Source organism: Paracoccidioides lutzii, assembly GCF_000150705.2.
Source record: "Paracoccidioides lutzii Pb01 unplaced genomic scaffold supercont2.10, whole genome shotgun sequence".
In the NCBI taxonomy this organism is placed as follows: Eukaryota; Fungi; Ascomycota; class Eurotiomycetes; order Onygenales; family Ajellomycetaceae; genus Paracoccidioides; species Paracoccidioides lutzii.
The window spans coordinates 902906-919659 of NW_015440956.1; the positions used below are offsets into that span (position 1 = coordinate 902906).

Below are 16754 nucleotides of genomic sequence, written 5' to 3' on the forward strand. Positions count from 1 at the left end.
ACTCAACCCCACGTCTTCTCAATCTCCAGCCCCAAGCTGTCTGCACCACCCCCGGTCGTCCCGGCTCCCTGCTCCGGCTCCCTTTTTCCCTTCCCTCCTCCCTCTTATCATTACTCATTATCTAGTTCCTACCTATAATTACTTAATTATCTGCTCGCATCATCCCCGTAACTCTTCAAAACCAGCCGCCCCTTCTACCCGACTCTCCCTCTTTTCCAATGCGCTATTCGCATTGCCATCGGTGTCTTATCAGAACCTGATCGATCCGATTCCATCCTTTCTCCTGCTCTGCCATATTTCAGCGTGGAGACATGGTGGTCCCACCATCTACTGGAGCAAATACTGCCCAGCAGCAGCAGTCACAGCAGCCATTGGCCACCCGGTCCTCCACACGCACGTCGAACTCGAATAATAGCCAGTCTTACAATGCCAACGTTCCCTTGAGTGCTCGAAGGGCCGCGCCCCTCGATCTGTCCACGGTAGAGCGACGGGGTCATCCAACTGCCAGCAGAGAACCAGTGAAGCGTGTGCGACCCCACGGTCTACAGGAAGCTCCAACGTTTCGTCCTACCGAAGAAGAATTTAAAGACCCCTTCGAATATATCCGTAAGATTGCGCCAGAAGGAAAGAAATACGGCATCTGCAAAATTGTGCCTCCTGACAACTGGTCTCCACCGTTTGCTATTGATACAGAGGTGCGATGTTTCTTCTACTACTTCTAGAACGAATCTATTTTTGTTTAAAATATGTCCGATAATAAGATAACTGACGAAATCTCTGTTTTCTGCCATTTAGCGATTCCACTTTCGCACTCGTCGCCAGGAGTTGAACTCGGTTGAAGGAGGTATGGCCTAAACACCACTCCCCACCAGCTGTCCATTTCAGTCCATTTCAGTCCATTTCAATCCCACCACTCTGACCCCCAACTAGGCACCCGAGCGAATCTCAACTACCTCGATCAACTAACAAAATTCCATAAACAACATGGAATGAATCTGAGCCGTTTTCCCAGCGTCGACAAGCGGCCCCTTGACCTCTACAAACTTAAAAAGGCCGTTGATATCCGCGGAGGCTTTGAACAAGTATGTAAGCTTAAAAAATGGGCGGAAATTGGTAGAGATCTGGGATATAGCGGCAAAATTATGTCGTCGTTATCAACCTCCCTTAAGAATTCGTATCAACGCTGGCTTCACCCATACGAGGAATATCTTCGCGTAGCTAAACCCAGTGTCCAGCAGCAGCTGGAATCTGAACATGGCGGGCCATACACGCCATCCCCCGGAACCTCACCGGCAGCTAAGAGGCCTCAGTCAAACAACAATCGTGTATCTGAATTAAACAAGGACTCCCCAGCGGCAAAGAACTCTGCCGCCCTTAACAATTCTGTGAGAGAGACTGAGGACAGAACGGATAAATCTTCGACCCCTCTTGATTGCCCTCAAGAACGGCCAATTACAACTTCGGGATTTACGGCCGTTAATTCAACTCCAAGTGGATTTTCTGCAATCAATACCCCTCCGTCTTTCGTTGCGGTGAACAGTTCAGCTCCTACTGTAAAACGAGAGATGGAGAACGGAACCCACCTTTCTAGCCTTGGAAATGAGAACGGTACTTCGAAAAACACACCGGATCGACAGCAATCTGAATCTAACTATACGCCAACTGTTAATGGCCACGATGTACGCCCTCTCAAGCGCGCTCTCAGCCAAGAAAGTCTAACAGGAAGTTCACAGACTGATAACGGAGATGCTGATGGCGCCAATGGGCGGCGCAGTAAACGCCTGAAGAAAGGTACGTAGAATACTACAACTGGGAGAATTTAAACTGTAACGCTATTGGGGAGTTTCGTAGTTCTTGACTAACTTGAATTTCTAGATGGCGTCCCAACCGTAGCTGGATCACATATGAGTCTGCTACGCCCTACACCAAGCCAGGGGCGAACAAGGGGTGGAAATAGGAAGACCGGAGAGGTGTGTACTTCATGTACTATATTTCGGTTTCGCGTTGGAAGCTAACAATACTTTTGCAGCGATGTGAAAATTGCGGGAAGAGTGATGATCGCCCAACTATCCTATCTTGCGACGGATGTGAGAATGGATACCACATGCGTTGTCTTGACCCACCTCTGGAATCTGTTCCAGATTACGACTGGCACTGCCCTAAGTGTCTTGTTGGAACTGGAGAGTATGGCTTTGAGGAAGGAGGAATATACTCACTGAAGCAGTTCCAGGAAAAAGCAAATAGCTTCAAGGAAAGCTACTTTGGTCCAAGAATGCCCTTTGATCCCGTTCTCAATGCTCCACGAAAGGAATCAGAAGACGATGTTGAACGCGAATTTTGGCGGCTTGTGGAAAGTTTAACAGAAACTGTTGAAGTCGAGTACGGTGCGGATATTCACTCGACAACTCACGGAAGTGGTTTTCCAACTGTTGAACGGAACCCTTTGGACCCATATTCTGTTGACCCATGGAATCTTAATGTCATGCCCTTGCACTCAGAATCGCTTTTCCGTCATATAAAGTCCGATGTCTCTGGGATGACCGTTCCATGGGTATATGTTGGTATGTGTTTCTCAACGTTTTGCTGGCATAATGAAGATCACTACACATATTCGGCCAACTACCAACATTTCGGCTCTACGAAGACATGGTATGGGATTCCCGGAGATGATGCAGAAGCTTTCGAGGAAGCTATGCGCCAAGCCGTCCCGGAACTCTTTGAAACGCAACCCGACCTCTTGTTTCAGCTCGTTACACTCCTACCACCTGATCAACTCAAAAAGGCTGGTGTGAATGTGTACGCTTTGGACCAACGTGCCGGCCAATTTGTCATCACGTTTCCTCAGGCATACCACGCGGGTTTTAACCATGGATTCAATTTCAATGAAGCAGTGAACTTTGCGCCGGCAGATTGGGAGCCTCTGGGCCAAGCGGGCGTCCAGCGACTGCAAGAATTTCGACGGCAACCTTGCTTTTCGCACGACGAACTGCTCATCACAGCGGCGGCGAGAGATACAACCATCAAAACCGCCAAGTGGCTTGGTCCTGCGTTGCATCGAATGAGCAATCGAGAATTAGAGCAACGTGCTGCCCTTCTCGTGCGTCATCAGCAAGCCCACTCGCATAATTGCAAGATCAGCAGTGGTGATGAGGACTCAAACGAGTGCACACTGAACTTTCTGATTGAGGATACGGATCTTCCTGAGGAAGAGTATCAGTGCAGTTACTGCAAAGTATACAGTTACCTGACACAGTTTAAATGCCATAACAGCGGGAAGACCTTGTGTCTTCTACATGCTGATACGTATGACTGCTGTGGTGAAGACGCATCGCAGAAATTATTTGGCCCTAACCACACTTTGCGCTATCGCATGTCTGATGATGCCCTGCGAGCGTGTGTGCAGAAGGTGGAAGACCGAGCAAGGATCCCCGAGGCCTGGGCGGAAAAGCTGGATAAAGTTCTTGCGGATGAACCGAAACCGTCGTTGAAAGCCTTACATGCGTTACTCAGTGAGGGAGAGAAAATCCCCTATTTTCTTCCTGGTCTGCAGGATCTGGCCTCGTTTGTTCAACGTTGCGACAAGTGGCTTGATGAGGCTAATAATTACATTACTCGTAAACAGCAGAATCGACGTAAAAATGAGAAAGCATGGCGCAAGGTAAATTCGACCAAGGCCGCACAGATGGAAGAACGTGATCGTGAGCTTCGCAAGGTGGAGAAAATACATGCCCTCCTTGAGGAGGCCGACAACCTTTCCTTTGATTGTCCGCAGATCACATTGCTGAGGGAAAAGGTAGATGAGATTCAGAAATTTCAAAGTGATGCTCAGGCTATTCTTTGCAACCCTCATATTTCCTCAACACAGGAGGTTGAGGAGCTTGTAGATCTTGGCAGGAATTTCAATGTTGACATTCCTGAAGTAGAAAAACTCGAGAAAGCACTGAAACAGATGAGATGGAATAGTGAAGCCCGACGCAAACGCGATCAATATCAAACGCTTGAAGAGTGTGCTGAATTCATTGCGCAGGGGGAGCAGCTAGGATTAGCTGAGTCGAACGAGCATCTTCTTTATTTCAAAGAGATACACCGCCAAGGGGAGACCTGGGAAGCCAAGGCAAAGGAACTCATGGGGGTAGAAACTGTGCATTATCAACAGCTAGAAGCACTGTCGGCACAAGCGGCTCGGTTCCCGGTAACGCCCGAAACTCTTACAGCGGTTGATGCCATCTTGACCAAGCAACGGGAAGCTCAGAGACAAATATCTGGATTTTATGACGGAAGCAGGAATCCTGATTTTCGGAAACGGCCACACTACAAAGACGTGCGCGACCTGATGGAATCGTTGTCTGAGCTGAATAGCAAGCCCAACGGAACTATCGATCTGGAAAAGGAGCAAAAGCGCCATGAGGATTGGATGCGGAAAGGGAAAAAGTTGTTTGGCAAGGCTAATGCTCCGCTACATATACTTAAGATGCATCTCCAGTATGTTGAGAAGAAGAACTCGTATTGTTTTGACCTTGAGGATAGATGTCGGCCACCGGTTGAGCCGGCATCGCGAGAGGCTAGTCCCGAAGGCGATTCTCATAATTGGACCGGGAGCAGGTCTAAAAAGAAGGACGTATTTTGCATTTGCAGACAGCAGGAGGCCGGGTTGATGATTGAGTGCGAACTTTGTCATGAATGGTAAGTCTAGATTCTTTGTAAGTAGAAAAAGAGTTGAACGCTAAATATATGTTCAGGTACCACGGGAAATGTTTGAAAATTGCCAGAGGCAAAGTCAAGGAGTTCGATAGTTATACTTGCCCTATTTGCGATTGGCGCGTCAAGATTCCTCGCGATGCCGCTCGTCCCAAATTGGAAGAGTTGCTCGATTGGCAGGCTGAAATCCCTGATCTCCCTTTCCAGCCGGAAGAAGAACAGGTGCTGGAATCGATTATTGATCAGGCAACCTCATTCCGGGAATTTGTCAGACCTCTTGTGAGTTCCAGTGCCTGTATGACGGCTGAAGAGGTCCCGACACAGATATTTTATCTGAGGAAGATGGAAGGAGCGGAGGTTCTCCTTGCATTTGAGACGAATTATTTCCGCCAGGAAATTCATAAATGGGCCCCAGTTGCACCGGAACCTCCACCAATCCTTGAGGTCTCGCTGTCTACTCGCAAGCCACGACCCACAAAACAGCAGAAGATGATGGCCCAAATGGGGGTTGAAAAGCCCGAGGATCTCCCGCTCCATCTCAGGACTAAGCAGCACACTTTCTCCAACAAGCGGAAGTCAACCGATTCCCACGGTTCTGGTCGACCTCCACCACTGCAGCCGGCACCTATGCTCCGCTCCACCACTCCGTCAGGTGATCCTCGATCAGCTTCCACGGGCACTGCACCAACTCCAACCACTACTCTCTCTGCACCACTGCCTACTTCTCAACATTCAACTGCCTTCCCCTTTTCACATCCATTCCCAATGTCTTCGAATGACGCAAGCCCATCTTACGCGCCTACATCTTCCGCCTACCTCCCGCAAGTCAACAACGTCCACTCCCCCTCATTCGACCCCACCTCTCCCTCATCTCACCACCAAGTCCTAGATTCATCCCTCTTCAGCCCGCCAAGCTTCACCCGTACCAACCCCTTACATCCCCAAGGGATGGGCAAAGACGAAGATGTTGATATGGACGGCCACATGGCCTTTGGCAGCAGTCCACGGGCAAATATGGATGACATTTTCGCCGAAATGACGAACCAGGATACGGAGCAGATGGAGGCGCTGGAGGTTAGTCATGCGAATGAAGCGCTGGAGGCGCTTAGGAGCGCTAGTAATAGTGGCGCGCGGGACTGCTCTACTTCGGCATCTGCTGATGACGGTGGTGATTTCGGCCCGGAGAGCGGAGATGGGACACTTGGTGATGGTCAGGGGAGGGATGGCATGGACACATCCAACCATCTAGCTGATGAATTCTTGACTTGAGTTGTCTCGGCTATAGCGCGTGCATCGGATGATAGACGCCGTCTTCTTGCCTCCTACGCATTATGGTTGAAGCCTGTTTAACCCTATATAACAACCATTTCCCTCCCTCCTCCCATTTTCATTTTCATTTTACACTTTCTCAATCCGATGTTTGAGACTTTATGTGTACTTTTTTTAACTTTTTTTTTTTTTTTTTTTAATCCCAGTCAGAGTAACCTCTTATTTCCTTTCCTGCTACTTTAACTACACTTCTGTAGACAAACGAGTCCATCGACATACATTTAACGGCGCGCCTAGGGGGGGTTGGAGTTTTAATTACGATATAGTGGGAGTCGGGTGCGGATAAATGGAAAGAAAGCGGGTGTGCGCTCTTCCACTATTTTTGTCTTTGACTTTCTTTTTGTTTTTATTTCATTTTTCCTTGTTACATTATTACTTGTTGGAATCCATTTTTTATTCATCGATGGGGTCGCTTACCTTTTTTTTTTTTTTTTTTTTTTTTTTTTTTTTTTTTAATTTCTTGCGCATTGTTATAATTCTTATTCATTACATCAATGTCCCTGTCGCTGTCTCTGTTTTTGTCGCTGCTCGGTCCTGCTTACTCTCTGTTCTCCTTGTGACATCACCTTTTCCACATCTATTTGTTTCTTATGGGTGCTTTTCGTGCCTCTATCGTTGTTCACGCACTTCCTTTTCGGAAGTTTAAATTCTTCCTGGCTATCAATATTCTATCCTGCCGCCCTTCGGGGGAGAATGAGGGAGGGCAGAAGGGACGGGGGATTGATTAAAACACGCCCCAACCTGGTTTAAGGAAGCGAAGAGGGACACGGAAAATATTGGGTTGATTTGAGATCAAAAAAGGAATAATTCTGCGCCTGCTTTGCTCAATTTGTTTCCCCCATGTTTTTGTTATCGGTAATTTCGTCCCTTTCCCTGTTCTTGACTGTTTGCTTGCCCGTTATCTGCCTGCTTACGCGCCGATTTTCTGTAAAGTAGATTTCATTATTGTATTCTGAAGATTTGCTTTTTTCTGTGTTCTTCTCGGCATTACTTCTCCTGTTAACTTAGGGGGATGAAAAAGTAGTGAGATTGTGTTTGAGAAACAATGCAGAAGCCCTCTCTCTCAGGGATTACTATATCTCCCCCTGGTCTTCCGTGAGTTTATGTGCCTTATTGCTTTGTATTTTTGATGCTGCCATGGCGTTGCGTGAGGGCGGACTATCAAGGCTAGAAGGTATACCATACAAGGACGGGGAGGGTCAATGATAGCGCGAACTAATTGAACGGTGTGAGGACTGTACTTTCATGTTCAGTTATTAATGGCAAAATTACTAGATAACTTATATGTTTTAATATTTAGCAAGTTAATCGAGCTAACCAACTAACTTGGATCTACTTGTGTTCGCTACTAAGTCACGTGCGGAGCAGCGGCTGCCGAGCAAGGGATCGTATCGTGTCTCTAACCGCTGTTAACGACCCAACAAGACGTCAGCCGGACAACTTATCCTGGTTTTCTTCCAGGGTTCAGGGTGTCAGCCCACTGGAACAGGCACATATAAACATGGGTGACAAACTGATTCCGACGAGAGAGAGATACATGTATTCCCCCTCCTCTATTTCAATGCTGCTTGACTCCATCATTATCACCATGAACAGAACAGCAACATTCACCCGGCGGACAGATTTGCTCCGCTTCCTCAACCAAGCATACTCTTCCTCCCATCTCCTTTCTCAACAGTCACCACCTATTTCAACCTCTTCTTCCATACCTGTACCTCAGTCTAAATGTCAAATATATGTTCTTGGCAACCCCTCTGCGGATTTGGACTCCATAATCTCTGCTATTCTATATTCATATTTTGCCACTAGAGTGGTCTCATCTGCTTCTACCGATGCATCATCATCACCATCATCATCAAGAAATGGAGGAAAGGAAAAGGCAATCCTCCGTCAATATATCCCTTTAATATATTTACCAGATGTTCATGCAGGGAAGGAGTTGGCGAGGTTGAGGCCGGAGTTCGTAACGGCCTTGCGGTTTGCGGTGGGTTGGGATCGAGGAGGAGGAGGAGGAGGAGGAAGTGTAACTGATTCTTGGGAAGAGCAAAAAGTCGATGATGAGGAATTGGGAAGGTGTGTTTTAACTACTGCAGATTTAAAGGAGACGTTGATGGTTTCATGGGCCGGTCCCAGTAAGGGAAGAGAAAAGGAGATGACTGATGAAAGAAATGATGAAGACACAACATCCCAGAATGAAAATAACAGCAGCAACCCATCAGAAGAACAGAAAAACCTAAATGTCATGATGGTAGATTGGAACGTGATGCCCAAAGTCCCACCAAACGGAGACGTACGTGTTATTGAAGGGCTTTCTGATGCACTGCCTGGTCTGCATCTCTCCATTGTTGGCTGCATAGACCACCATGAAGATGAAGCTTTTGTCTCCAGAAACATTCCTTTACATCCAATGGACCCCTGTTGTATTGAGACAGGCATAGGAAGCTGCACCTCGCTTGTAATTCGTGAGCTGCGAGCTGCGGGCCTTTGGACTGATGAGTCTTCCTCCTCATCTCACACCACCACTTTTGGCGTGGAGACGCTCACGGACAGCTCTTATGATCCATTGCTACGTGATTCCAAAGATTTAAGCTCCATCCATGAAGCCCAGGTGGCAAAACTTGCCATGGCAGCTATCTTAGTTGACACTGCCAACATGACTGCGAAAGGCAAAGTATCCGCCGTCGATACTGCAGCCGTTCAGTTTCTGGAAACCAAGATACAGGCAGGCATTAACGCCCATTTTCGCGATGCTAAACCCAAATGCCCTGGCAGCAGCAGCGGTAAGGGTAATCTGGACTGGGACCGACAGGCCTTCTACGATGCAATCGCCAAAGCTAAGGAGAATAGCGTTGAAAACCTAACTGTTCTCGAGGTGCTGGGGAGGGATTATAAAGAGTGGACCGATACTCTTGTTAGCAAACCATCAGCCAGTTCCAGCGGTGACCCAACTGTGAAATTTGGCATCTGCTGCATGGTCAAACCTCTCTCATGGCTTGTGGAGAAATGTACCCAAGAATCTAAGGCTACTACGGATAAATCTACCACCAAAACACTACTCAAATACCTCTCCTCATTCGTCAGGCAGAGAGACATCGATCTTGTCGCCATCATGACAGCTTTCAGAACTGCAGAACCAACCAGAGAGTTTCGTAGGGAACTGCTAATATATGTCCTGAATCATGGCTGTGTTTCTGCCACGGAGAGATTTGAGACTGCTGCGGTCGGGGAGCTGGGGCTGGAGGAGGGTATTTGGACCAGTACCGATGCTGATGCTGATGCTGATTGGATTCGGGATTTCTCTCTGTCGACTCGAGCTGGAGCAAATGGTGAGGATGGGAGCTGTTATAGGCGAGTATGGCGACAGAAAGATGTGTCGAAGAGTAGAAAACAGGTTGCGCCGTTGCTGAGGTCGACTTTGAATGGTGGCAGGCACTGACTTGGGGTAGGTACACTGGAAAATGAATTTAGTCTGAAATTCAGGGGACCGTTAGACGTCTGCTATGTGCATATCTTGCGATTTATTCTATTGATATTGGATACGGGATTTGTCTAAGTGACTGTGGGTGTTCACGAAGCAATTACAGCCTTGGAGCTATATAGCATGGATCGATTACTGATAATATTTATTAGAACCAGCTATGTCCGGAAGGAACAGAACCAATCAGTTTCTCCACCTCCGAAATAGGAGAAACAAATATAGACATCTTCTATAAATAAACATCGAGGAATCAGTTCTCAAATCTCCTAGTCCAATCTGTCCCGCCGGCGCTAGTCCCAAAAGAGGTTCGAAAACGTTGCCCCTGACGACCGATAACAGCGAGATGAGAGACATTGGTTCATAATGAAACTTGAAGAGCAGTTGGAAAACACGTTGAAATTGCTCCAAAAGCTACAACAGCATTTTGCAAGACGGGCAGCACCCAAAATCTCATGAGCAAATGGATAAAAAGCCCATCTATGAATATGAAGATGGCTCAATATTTATTGATTTCTTTTTGCTGCAAAGCCGGTGACTTACTGATTTTAAGGGGGGGGGGGGGAAGAAGCACCAAACTGATCACCATGAAAATACATTAAACGGTGCGTAGAGTATTATTAAAAACTGCAGCAAACTCTTCGAAATTAGGAACATTAGACACGAACATATTACCACGTGATATATTAAGAAAGCACAAGGATAAAAATCTCCAGATAAAATCCCACTAGCAATCCTAAAACAAGAGGAAGGAAGAAGAGATCAATCATCTAATACTCCGTCATATAGGCCAAATGAACAATTAGGCGCCTAAAACAAAAATAAGAAACAAGAGGAAGTTCTTTTTAAAAGACAAAAACGTGGAGAAAGGAAATATCGGAAGGGAGAGAAAGGGAAACAGTAAAGATCAGAAACATTCCCACTCCCCAAAGACACACCACCTCGCACTGCGGTCAGCAAGCACCAAACCCCTCCAAACCCCCCTCTCACCAACCTTGATCACCGTTTCCCACACGCTGCCGTCGGGAGGACCTTCATCTCCCAAATCGCGACCACCAGTACTGGCTGTGAGCATATTATCGGACTTGCGCGTCAGTCTTAATATTCTCCCCGACGGAGCTTGTATGGCTAGCTTCGCGGGTTTATAGGGATGCTGCTGCGACTGCTTGTTGGTCAACGACACATTGGAGGTGGAGGAAGAGAAGGTTTGATTTATATATGAGGAACCTGTCGATGCGTTTGAGCCTGTGACGGAGGATGTCATGCTGAGAGCACTGGCGGGACGAGAGAAGGGGTTTTGCGAGATGTGGCAATTACCATCACTGGAATTTGCGGAATTGGAGGGGAGCGATGACGGGTGTTGGCGGACGGCGAAGACAAAGGTGTTATTGACTGCAAGTTTGAAACATTGTGGTTGGATGACGTAAAGGTCATGACGTTGGGCGTGAGGTGTTGGATGGCGGAGTATAAACTCGTAGGGAGGGTTATCTCCTGTGTGGACAATTGGAAGCGCAAACGCTAGAGGGTGAGGGATATCCTTTATGGAATGCATTAGTCCCTTCTTTCCGGCGTATACTTTCAAAACACCCTGTCCCTCGTCTCCAGGCAACATAGCCTTGATCGTGAATCGCTTCTGTCCACCAATCCAGTCCGGCTGAGCAAGCGCACGTTTCTTGACCGTGTCGCCAGTCTCGAAGAAGTCCCCATCGTTATCGCGGTCAAACGCAAGAGCTTCAACCTCTGCGACACACTCAACGTCTGGCGGTACATAAACACGGACATGGACTACCTCAAGCCCATTGATTCGGATAAGACTTGTATCATAACTAGGAAACCGAAGGCCGTTCTTGAAGAAAGGCGGACAAACACAAGGCAACGCCAGTAGAACATCGGGAGACACGGGAGGACAGATTTTCTGCTGCTCAGGGTTAAGAGGAACGTGAGAGTAGCAAATCTCCATTGGACGAGTTAGGAAGTACCAGGGCTCAGCAGCCTGGGAATTAAAATTTGAATACAAACTTCTTCGAGGGTGAGTCGGGCTGGCCAAAGAGCAATCCATGATCCGCCATTCTCCATCTATAAGTACTACATTCCACCAATGGTTTGGACGCGATAGGGAGTCAAGATCCAGTTGCTCTCCCGGTGTTTTGAGATAGCCATGCACAACCTCAGCGTGCAGTCCAACAGCAGAGCACATTTCCCGTACCAGATGGGCAACTTCTTGAGAACTTCCTCTTTTCATCTGTAAGACCCTTTTCAAATTGACACTCCCATAGACGTCATCATCCCATGCAATCCTTTCCCCAACCCATGTAAATATTGCACGCAACCGCTGTCCATCACTGCGGTGCGGACGACAGACATACCCTTGGGATAGACTGGTCGGGTTTATTATTGGCGGTAGGCTACTGATAAAGCGGACACTTTTGTCAACAAGCTGCAAATTCACTGCGGCCCAATTAGTCGGTTCCGCTATCGGTAATCCGTCTATTCCCTCATCCCCCTCTGCACTTTCATAGAGCTCCTCAACCGCGTATATTACCGGGTAGTCAAGCATTTGGCACCTTTCTGCCATCTCAACCAGTTCATGACGGCTTGGTGTTGTAGACCTGTTGACATCTCTTCGCACCTGAACCCAGTCCACTGTTCCACCCAATCCATTTTCTTTTGCAACATTTTTCCCAGAGTGAGGTGATGCATGTGATGATATCCCCAAAGCCACGCGACTTTTAGTTGGCGATGCGGCTCCCCCGGAACTTGAAACAATATTGCTCCGGGCTGTCGCAGCCCCTGTTTTGGCCGACTCAAGAATTTTCTTGAGGAAACCTGGTTTTTTGGTCTTGAGCGTGGTAAGACCGCCGTACATACTTGTTACGTCTTTATTATATTCGTTCCATCCAACAGCCGAAGTTGCTCCTTGCCTCGAAGAATCGTGGCTGGAATGGAAAGAAATCCCTGTCAGAGGTGTTTGGGGCCGCATGCTGCTGTTAGAGGCTTTATCAGAGCCAATTAATCCAGAGGGATGGAATGTACCCATGGAGGTATTGGGTCTACTTATATGCCGTGCAAAGCTTGCGGCGCTAGTAGCGCTAAACCCTGAAGCTGATAGGCCACTCATCACGCTACGATGGGTACGTCTTGTGCTTGACGAATTGGTTGTCGCATCGCTTTGGACACCACTGGAAGAATTGGTAGCGCTAGATTTTGTTGTGAATGTTCGCTCAAGAACATCTTTATCAAGTTCGTATGCCGATTTTCGAGTTCTTAGTCGCGGTCCCTGATTGCTTTGATTTGAAGAGGACTCTGGTTTGGAATGAATAGGTCTTTTTGTAGCTGGAGTTAGTGGAAAGCCTTTACTCCCAGGTGTCATGTGAAGTTCGTCTGAGTATTTCCTATTTTGTGCGTGCAGCTGCCGGAGTCTGCTTTCCATCCTCTGAACGTAATTATTCAACTGGGGTGGGCCATCTAGGTGCTGATCTTGTGCTCTAGAATGATTATTCTCAAATTGCTGACTATTGCTGTCAACCAGTCCCAGGGAGGTCATGGGGCGGTAGATTGGATTAGGCGCCTTATGATCTTGAAGATGGTTGAAGGCTTCTGGGGACCATGGATGGAAGGGAGAGCGAGATCGATGCGGCTCGGGAGAAGCGCCATCATGATTAAGACCCATATCTTGTAATGAGGACATGACATCTTCCATGGCATCTCTAAGCGGAGATGGAGTGTGGCCATAAACCGCAGGAGAGTGGGAATGTGGAGAAGGAGTCCTGGATATAATTGGATACACATGATTCATAGCATATGGTGCAGAAATAGGTGATGGATTGGTGTGCCTTGGTGATGGTTGGCTTTTGACAGAAATTCGGTGAGGGGGAGGTGGAGGTGGAGGAGACTCAGCATCTGAAGGTGGTGCAGGGGAAACGGCATGATGAAAAGGCTGCGAGAAAGAACCATGGTGTTCCATGGGGAGAGGAGACCCAGCATGGGATATGAAGCCAGATTGTTGAACTGGAGCTGAAGATATGGCATGAGATGGATTATGGCGATGGGAGAAATAACCACGCTGCTGAATTGGAGCTGGGGAAACCGCACGAGGAGATAGGTCGGAGTAAGAACCCTGAGGTGGCATAGGGGAAGGAGACCTAGAATGGGATATGGGCTCCCAGTGCTGTATAGGTGGTGCTGGAGAGATTGAACGGGGAAGAGGATGATGGTGATTGAAAGAACCACGATGGTGCATGGGTGAAGGAGACACAGCACGGGTTACTGACGGATGGTGTTCTATCGCCACAGGAGAAACGGCGGAAGGAGGGCGATAAGGGAATGAACCAAGGTCTTGGATTTGGGTTGGAGATACAGGGCGGCCCTGGTTGGAAATAGACCCGCAATGTTGCAAAGGCAAAGGAGAAATGGGACGGGAAATGGATCCAAACTGTTGCATGTTTGAAGGGGGGATGGAGCTAGAAATGGAGCTTTGATGTTTAGGTGCAGCGGGGGAAACAGAGTGCGGAGACCCGCGTGAGGAAGATTCACGATGCTTAGTTAACGAGGGTGGAGTTCTCGCTGAACCGGGGCTCTCTCGTGTCGATGAATTTTGTAAAGATGAAACCATTGACCCATTGTTGTTATTGTTGCAATTATTGTTATTATTATTATTGTTAACATTTTCCTCATTCTGTCTAATCCGCAACGTTTCCGAAGGTCCGACAACTTCTTTGTAACCCTGAAATGGCTTGCGAAATACGGTCTTCTGTTTCTTAGGGGGTTCAGCAGCAGAATTGGAGGCTGATAAACGGAGTGAATTCATTGTCGATCCGGCAGGACCACCAGGCATTGGACTGATGGACCGACTACCAGGGGCAAAGTCATCTCCAAGCACCTTGACGAAGTTCGAGGGGAACACGCCAACCATACGTTTGTTTCGACGTAGACGGCCGGTCCACCATGATCCGTCACCAGCATTCAAGCATTCAATAAGGTCACCCTCCACAAATCCCAAGTCTCTTTTTGTCTCTCCACCCCATGAGTATACAGCCTGACACCAGCAGGGGAATCGGGTGGGGAGGACTGGTGCGGCGGGAGCCATCGTCGAAGAGGAATCACCTAGATGAGGAGAGATTTGATGAATAAGGCGAAGTGTGAAAGCTACGGATCAGGAAGAAACATCATAACATTGGGTGTAAACAGGAGATGTGGTATTTCAGATGCGACCAGCCTGCTGGGTACGGAGTGGGACAAAACAATGCAGCACAATCGCCTAGTAACGAGCGACAGGGGAGGTGAGGCAATGGGCGTAAAAAGCACGGGGTATTTAAACACAGAGGCGGCTGTGGACCCAGTCGTAGCTGATCTCAGATGTGTAATAACTCCATACGGCCAGAAAACCATAACTGTACCACGTCAAATATGATGAGATGTTGTACGTAAAATAGCGGTATGTTGCATTGGTGTAATGATGTTGCTGTATGTGATTTTTACTCTTGTTGTTGTTTTTGTCGTCTGAAGCTATGCAGATCTTGATGTTGTTGGTTGTTGTTTACGAATTGCTGTTTTGGGTCTAGCGTCGATCGGTAGGGCTGAGGCTCTCCACAGCGGGAAAAACCAGATATCACGGATAAGACAACTCAATAAGGAATAATGGAGTAAGTATACTTTTGTGGATCTATGTTCTGTAGTCTATACGCAGTATGGCACTGCTCAACCTTGGAATAGAAGAATAACGATGCGCGTTTTAGTTGGATAATACGCTGCACAGACCAACTGCCAGCCTTCATTCCCATGGTTGGGTCGTTTGTGCAGCTTTTTGCAAGGGCCCGGATCAATGGAAACAGCCAAACAATTGTTTCTCCACGTTCAATGCCCATTGAGAGAGACTGGTCTCTGATCTCATTAAGATCCAGAATGCCTGTCTTGCAGATATACCGGGTCAGGTCAATATATTTGGCCAGACCTCCACTCGAAGGATACGTTTCGAGATTCCACCATCGTGTGCCAGACGTTCGCATTTATGTTGTCCGCTGGGTTGGAGCCCAAATATAGACGCTCCAGTTCTCAAATGTCATTTTCTCCCTCTGTATAATCTTTTATTGCACCAGGCTTAGAAACCTTATAAAGGTCAGATATTTCAACCACTGATACTCTACCTAACACCACTCTCGAGCAAAGTACTGCAGGTAAACTGCCTGTTTTGTTGCTCACGTCCCCGCTGTCAGATATTTATCCGATCAGCCTCTATCATGACAACATCAACATCCGGCTCCAGGATCGCAACGCTAGCATCCGATGCGATATAGTTATGTAACCGATGAGCCGCCTCAACGGCTTGTGCACCATGGACAAGGTCTCTCGCCAACTTTACCCCGTCACAGAGCGGCCGCGATTGCATCATCTTCAATTGAACATGCAATCCACCACTTGAATTCTCCTTGTTTTCTGTCTCCAAGACGGTTAGCAATCATAACTGTCGCACTAGAACTCAACGTCAAGATTTTAACGACCCGCTTGTACTTCTCTTCTAGAACCTTCCCGTATAAAAGCTGCCGTAAACCCTCCCCAATTCAAGTCCGCGTAGCATTCCCATATCTCTCCCGCAAATAGTCATGCATCTTCCCTACCGTCACCTGAATGCCTCTCTCCCCATCCCAGTCGCCATCCACCATCCCTGCCTCCCACCCCTCATCGCTGGTGAGCACCGATGACCTCCTCTCCCCGCGCTCACCATACCGATCTTGAACCTCCCCTTCGTCCAAATCCACCACCCCCAACCTCTTCCTATCCAATGCCTTGACAATCGCACTCGTAATCGACGCATTCATACTAGGCCGTCCATACTTAGATAAATTCATCCTGCCTTACGACACGACTCCCACCACGTCTCCAACGGCGAATGTTGAGAATCACGCAATTTGCTACCGTTTACCCCTTGACTCTGCAATCACCCTCTCCCCAATGAGTTCTGCATGCGTACCAGGGAGACTAGAGCCCTTTCGCTCCTCTGACATGGTCTGTCCGGAGGCGGAAGAGGCCGTTGGAGAGCGCGTCTTTGGCGTTGGGATATGCAGTTCCTTCGAACTTGCGAGTAGGCGATGTGAGAGGGGCAGTGGAGAGATCTGGAATGTCCATAATGGAGGCTTGCATGTTCATTGTTGGACTGGGAATGCTGTTGTCCGACTTTTTTGATGCATAAGTTGAAAGGAGAACGGATTGAGAGGTGAAGCATACAGTATTTCTTTGTAAAGTGTGTAATGTATTT

General features: G+C 47.9%; 4 protein-coding genes across 4 annotated transcripts; 2 read left to right on the forward strand and 2 right to left on the reverse strand.

The window, feature by feature from the left end:
• Positions 1-311: 311 nt before the first annotated feature.
• Positions 312-5967, forward strand: PAAG_04304 (hypothetical protein; the record flags this gene model as incomplete). The annotated part of the gene is made up of 6 exons (XM_015845233.1): positions 312-695; positions 796-844; positions 931-1791; positions 1876-1970; positions 2030-4683; positions 4740-5967. 6 exons carry the CDS (start codon positions 312-314, stop codon positions 5965-5967), a joined length of 5271 nt encoding a protein of 1756 aa, XP_015699459.1.
• A 1648-nt stretch (positions 5968-7615) lies between these two features.
• Positions 7616-9463, forward strand: PAAG_04305 (hypothetical protein; the record flags this gene model as incomplete). The annotated part of the gene is made up of 1 exon (XM_002793987.1): positions 7616-9463. The coding sequence occupies one exon, from the start codon at positions 7616-7618 to the stop codon at positions 9461-9463; it is 1848 nt and encodes a 615-aa protein (XP_002794033.1).
• A 946-nt stretch (positions 9464-10409) lies between these two features.
• Positions 10410-14588, reverse strand: PAAG_04306 (hypothetical protein; the record flags this gene model as incomplete). The annotated part of the gene is made up of 1 exon (XM_002793988.2): positions 10410-14588. The coding sequence occupies one exon, from the start codon at positions 14586-14588 to the stop codon at positions 10410-10412; it is 4179 nt and encodes a 1392-aa protein (XP_002794034.2).
• A 1122-nt stretch (positions 14589-15710) lies between these two features.
• PAAG_04307 (hypothetical protein) lies at positions 15711-16645 on the reverse strand (the record flags this gene model as incomplete). Its single annotated transcript, XM_015845234.1, has 4 exons — positions 15711-15938; positions 16117-16318; positions 16366-16430; positions 16502-16645. The coding sequence occupies 4 exons, from the start codon at positions 16643-16645 to the stop codon at positions 15711-15713; spliced, it is 639 nt and encodes a 212-aa protein (XP_015699460.1).
• Between the last annotated feature and the right edge of the window lie 109 nt (positions 16646-16754).